General features: G+C 44.2%; 1 protein-coding gene across 1 annotated transcript in view; it reads left to right on the top strand.

Moving 5' to 3' along the window:
* Positions 1–958: 958 nt before the first annotated feature.
* Cyp19a1 (cytochrome P450, family 19, subfamily a, polypeptide 1) overlaps positions 959–6,000 on the top strand; it is a 27,387-nt gene continuing 22,345 nt past the window's right edge. The window contains exon 1 of the mRNA NM_017085.3: positions 959–1,377. Within this exon, the coding sequence (NP_058781.2) occupies positions 1,233–1,377 (145 nt within the window). The 5' untranslated portion in view covers positions 959–1,232. The remainder of the gene's footprint in view (positions 1,378–6,000) is intronic.

Genomic DNA, 6,000 nt, shown 5'->3' with positions numbered 1-6,000 from the left:
TCTGCAGCTTATCAGGATATCCACAGAGATCCTGACAACCAATTTGAAATCACTTCTGTGGACATAGAGTTCCAGCCTGAGGTCAAACTCAGCCGATCTTGACACGTCTCCTAAACTTTTGGCTCTGTCTACAAAAGTGTGGAGTGTGTCATCTGCCATCGGAAAATGATTTTGATAACGACTCCAGCGTCTTCAACTTGGTTTCTTTGAACTACTGCCATCCCTAAAACTCCTCCCTGAAGACACACAGCAACATGCTGTTGTTGAAACCAGCTGTTCAGCCTAAAAAAGGAATGACCTGCACAGGGCACAAGCCATCACTGAGTGACACCTGAGTCGCTGCTGGGTATGCTACTCTTCCTGTTCTCCTCTGTCCACTCTGTTGTTTTTCTCTCTTTTTGTTCTTCCTGTTCTGTACAGCACAGCCCCATCCCCACTGCCTCCCCTGCTGACCCCCATAAACACTGTTTACACAGCCTATGGTTCTAGTTCTAGATCCTCATTAAAGCCACCAGAGAAAGACTGGCATGTGTAACATGTCTTGAATTTCATAGACAAACTAATGAAGACTCCTCCTTCAACACTCTGTTGGTGTCCAAGAAATGCATTCTTTCTGTAGAAGGGTACAGTCTGGGAAAGTAATTTTGATCAAGGGTAGGAATTGGGACATTGTGTATGTTGATTTATTTTTATAGTTATATGTAAATATATATAATTATATATATATATATTTGTGTGTGTGTGTGTGTGTGTGTGTGTGTGTGTGTGTGTGTGTGTGTGAGCATGTGTGTCCTAGGGGATGAACTCAGGTTACTAGACCTGGAGTAGGAGCCTTTACCTGCTCTTGATTTGTTAGTTGAGTTTGCTTTAAATAAAGGAGGATTGCCTCAGCAAATGCTGCTGATGAAATCACATGGAGATTGTTCCTCTGGAATGAACTTCAGAAAGTTGACTCTCAATTGAGTATGCACGTCACTCTACCCACTCAAGGGCAAGATGATAAGGTTCTATCAGACCAACCGCTGAACAGGACCTGAGTCTCCCAAGGTCATCCTTGTTTTGACTTGTAACCACAAATTTGTCTTGCCTTGTCACTATAAAACATCTGTCCATTCCAGCACCCTTACAAGTGACAGGAGCCACAGCCAAACTACTGCTTTGCGTGCTAACATCACTACTGCTTTCTTCCTATAGAACTTTACATTTTTCCTTCTGAGGCAAAATAGCACAAGATGTTTTTGGAAATGCTGAACCCCATGCACTATAATGTCACCATCATGGTCCCGGAAACTGTGCCTGTCAGTGCCATGCCACTTCTGCTGATCATGGGCCTCCTCCTCCTGATTCGGAATTGTGAGAGCTCATCTTCCATACCAGGTAAGCTGCTGCTTTAAACCTACAGAAAGTGTTTCACGGGGCCCTTTGGTCCATGGCATGAATATGTATGTATGGATGGATGTGTATGTATATGTATGTATATGTATGTATGTATATCTAACCTGAGAACTGCAGCTGTGTTTGAAGCACAGCTCACAGCTGGATGCCCGAGGATTAGGAAATATTAAACTAATCACCTGCCCGTGACAGATGAACATATCACAAATGGGTGTTAGATACTCTCCAGAGTCTGCACAGAGCTTTGGGAGGTTTGAGATGGAGTGGGAAAGGTCAAATTCTAGAATTTTCGGTTAAGTTAAAACAAGCAGCACCAGATTCTGATTAATTCCAGCTCTGCTTTGCAGGCAAAGCGTCTCTGGGCTGCCCTCCCTTTTCTGTCCTCACTGACACCTTCCCCCCTCCCTTGCATTTATTCTTTCTCTTAATCTTATTCTTCCTCTATCTTATTGGCAGCCTGGTGATGGTGCTGTTACCTAGGGGGTTGAATGGGCGCTGGGGAGTCGGGGAAAAATAGGGACTAGACCCATTCTCTGGGAGCATCACAGTCTGACAGAACCATCCAAAGGTCTTTGTGTCAGTCAAAAGCAAAGACTAATAAAATTCTTCTGATACTCTCAGCGAACAATTCTGCCACCGGGGCTGAAATGATCACTTATCAAGTTAATTCGGAATAGACAGAAATTTCAGATAAGGTCTTTAAGTTCAGGCGTGAGCTCCTCACAGCTATCAGTAGCTTCTAAGTCCGTGAAATATCCAACAAGTCCTGTTTTAATACCATAGTAACTACAGATTCACGAATGTGCCAAGACTCTGCACAGGGCAATGGAACATGGCAGCCGTGCTGGGGTGCGTGGACAGTGCACTGTGCCTGGATTCCTTCTGAAGTGTTCCCGATAGTTGCCCATCTGTCTGATTCAGCCTGGCGCTTACAATCACTTTAACTTCTAATTTAGCAGAACACTGAGTTAGGGTGTTGATTCCTACCTGGTGATGTCACCTCCACAGGAGAAAGCCTCCAGTAATCGTGGTTTTGGCTTGAATGCTCCCTTCCACAGATTTCCTTTCCCATGGTGAGCCCCTTGACCAGGGGAAAGGAGTAGTGAGGTAAAGGTAGGGTGGGGTGCAGTAGAACACTCTCCTCTCTGTTTCCATATCACAGGCTCAGGTACTAAAGTCCAACCTGCCTGGATCTTGCAAGAGCATCTTGCAAACAGAAAAGAGGTCAGCACTGGCTATCTATCAAGGAAGCCACCTGATTCTCAAACTTTAGTATAAGAACAACTTCGAAGGAGGGAGTTTGCTAGCTCTTCCCCAGAGCGTTTGAACTGCAACCTTCAACATTTTTTGTAGTAGTTGTTGTTTTGTTTTGTGTTTTGAGACAGTGTCTCATGATGCAGCCTTGGCTATTTGGCTGGCCTAGAACTCATTATTTAATGTAGACCAGGCTGGTGTTGAGCTCACAGAGATTTATCTGCCTCTCCCTCCTGAGCGCTGGGATTAAAATCATGCACCCCACACCTGGCTAAAGCATGTACTTTAAAAAGAGGCGCAGTGAGTGACAGTGCTTGGCCAGGTCAGGAAGGGAGGTGGGACTTCCTGTGCTTACCACTTGGGGGATGTGGTACTGCTTGTCAATCACCTCCCCAGTACACTGGTCCTGTTTGAGGTAGAGCCTTTGGGTGGATGCTGTAAAAACCCTTCCTTGGTGGTTTTTCATGAGCAGCCAAGTTCGAAAGCCACAGAGATAAGCCCAATTCCTCCGTGTGTTAGAAGGGGAAGCCCTGATGATCTGTGTTGCCAAGTAACACAGTTTAACGAGTACAGGAAGCCACAAAGTCCAAACAAAATAAAGGGTTAAATCCCGGAGGAGGGAAATCGCTTGCTGATGCCCAACTAGAAGAAAGACAGGAGTGGGGGGGGGGGGGAGACCATAGCCCCTAGGAGGAGGAGCTCATGCTGTGAGTTCCTACCTTACATTCATTCTGTGGAAATACAAGGTCAGTTCTCTACAGGGGCATAGTCCCAGATTCTCCCACTCCTGTCAGGCATAGGAAGTAAGAAAACTCTTCTGTCATTGCTCCCAAATAATGGCTCTCTGGGCTCTTGGATTCACACGTTTGAGGGTATTCTGGGTGCTAAAAAGCCTAAGGGAATGTAAAGGCTGTAGTAACTAAATGCCCTTACCTTACCTAGTAAATTTCAGTTAGAGCAGCTTTCTGCTCACTTTGTCTGGTGATGCTGGTGACAGTGCTTTTTTTTTTTTTTTCTTTTCTTTTTTTTTTTTTTAGAAACTGGAGTCAAAGAGGAGAGGTTTTACCCCATGTGTTATGGCTCATGGATGGGTCTAAGCCTTGTCACTTTTGCTTGCAGAGAAGTCCAGCTAGATCTGGTGCTTGGCAGCAAGGGGTGGGCAAGAAACAAAGGTGTGGGTTGTGATCTAGAAAGTAGCAAAGGGGTTAGGGATTTAGCTCAGTGGTAGAGCGCTTGCCTAGGAAGTGCAAGGCCCTGGGTTTGGTCCCCAGCTCCGGAAAAAAAGAACCAAAAAAAAAAAAAAAAAAGAAAGAAAGAAAAAAGAAAGTAGCAAAGGCTGGCTGATACAGAGGGGGAGGGGAGGGGAGGGAGGCTGCAAAAGTCGGAGCAAAGACTGGTCCGGTGGGAGGTGGCGTCACTTCAATTCTGATCAATATTCCTGGTCCTCTAGTTCAGGATTCATTGCCTTCTCCCTGACAACTCTCCCTTCCTTGAGAACACGTGGCTGCCCCAATCTTGACATTGGTTCTCTCCCAGAAGATAACATATTCTTCCCTGGGCATCACACATGGAGAGAGTGACATGAGGGAACAGACATGACAACATGTCCCTTATTTTCCTCTTAAGAAAATATTTCACAGACAGATGTACAAGGTGCTTTTCATGCCGTCCTCTCTCCCCCTCCCCAGCTCTCCCTCTCTCCTTCCTCCTTTTTTCCCTTCTCTTTCAGAGGTAAATGGTTTCCCTCAATTTTGTAACAGTTACTGCCTTGTTTTGTTACAGTTTGAGACCTAATTGAGACCCTCAGACAATATAGGTTTTGGGATTTTTTTTGTCTTGTTTTAAATATTTTAGCAATACATTGTATACTATTTGTCTCCTTCACTCCCTTTGATCACCTGTAGGTCAGTAGGATCCATTCAGGTGGTGCTTCCTTTCCACTGTTACATAGTCTTGAGCGGTTATGAAAATCTCATGGTTCATAGATAGACAATGTCTCCAGTTGGGGTCCTAAGGACAGTCTTGCTGTAAAAAGTGTGAGCATGGGTCTCTGGAGGGCGTATCCATAGGTGTGAATGACAGTTTCCCACCTAGGAGAGCTGGTAAGTGTTGCTAGCTATCAGCTTTAAGGAGGCTCTCTGGGGACATCAGTGGACAGTGAAGTATTTCCTACTCCTGGGAGTGGGCTGAGGGACTCTCTCGAAGTCAGTCTATGCCTAGAGAAGCATTCCCAATCTGAGAAGCTGAGATCTGCCTAATGTGGAAGCAACTAGAATGTTTGCCTCATATTTTACCCATCTGTGGTTCAAGATTTACATGTAAATGGAAGGAATATATGAACATATATATGTATAATATGTTATAATTATTTGCTTTTATATTTTTTTCATCTTCACCATAACTACTATTCTGCAAGAATATAGTTATTGTACTTTTCATGGTTATCTATAGACCCTGACTTGGAAAAAATATCTAAACTAGGGTCTCAGGAGATGTTTATTGGATAAATTAAGGTGACATATAATTGGTCATTAAGTATCCCAAACTCTGCTTTTCTTCTTGGTAGAACATTCAGCTCTCTCTCTCTCTCTCTCTCTCTCTCTCTCTCTCTCTCTCTCTCTCCTTCTTTCTCCCTCCCTCTCCTTCCCTCCCTCCCTCCCTCCCTCCCTCCCTCCCTCCATCCCTCTCTCCCTTCTCCTCCTCCCTCCCTCCCTATCTCCCTCCCTCCCTCCTTCCTTTCTTTTTTCTTTCTTTCTTCTAGACAAGGTTTCTCTATATGGTCCTGGTTGTCGTGGAATTCACTCTGTAGACCAGGCTCGAACTCAGAGATCCACCTGTGTCTGCCTCCTGAGTGCTGGGATTAAAGCCTTGTATGACCACTACCATCATCTGGCTAAATACTCAGACTCTTAACCTACATACTGTCTAGCAAACTTCATTTTTCAGTATATACAAATCTTCATTGTCATATCTTTTGAAATAAATGTTTTCATTTTGGCCAGGTATGAGGCCTTTAATCTCACCAGTTGGGAGGCAGAGGTAGGCAGATCTCTGTGAGTTCGAGGCCACCCTGGTCTACATAGCAAGTTCCAGGCCAACCAGGTGCTACATAGTAAGACTCATCTCAAAATGTTTTTATTTTGATAATTTGTTTTATGGTGGAGGAATACTATACTAGTAGGGGAATAGTTCCTCCCAAATATAAGCCATTTATAGTTCTGTCTTTGTGCTTCATGGAGCTTGACTATTAAGTAAATATTTGTAGACAAGTCTTTTCTTAGTCAGTACTTGGCCTCATGTAGAATTAAATGTATCTTATGTAATATTCCTCCACTTTTCGTCTAAATGTAA

Source organism: Rattus norvegicus, chromosome 8 (assembly GCF_036323735.1).
Source record: "Rattus norvegicus strain BN/NHsdMcwi chromosome 8, GRCr8, whole genome shotgun sequence".
Classification (NCBI taxonomy): domain Eukaryota; kingdom Metazoa; phylum Chordata; class Mammalia; order Rodentia; family Muridae; genus Rattus; species Rattus norvegicus.
This window is presented reverse-complemented; position numbering and strand designations above follow the sequence as displayed.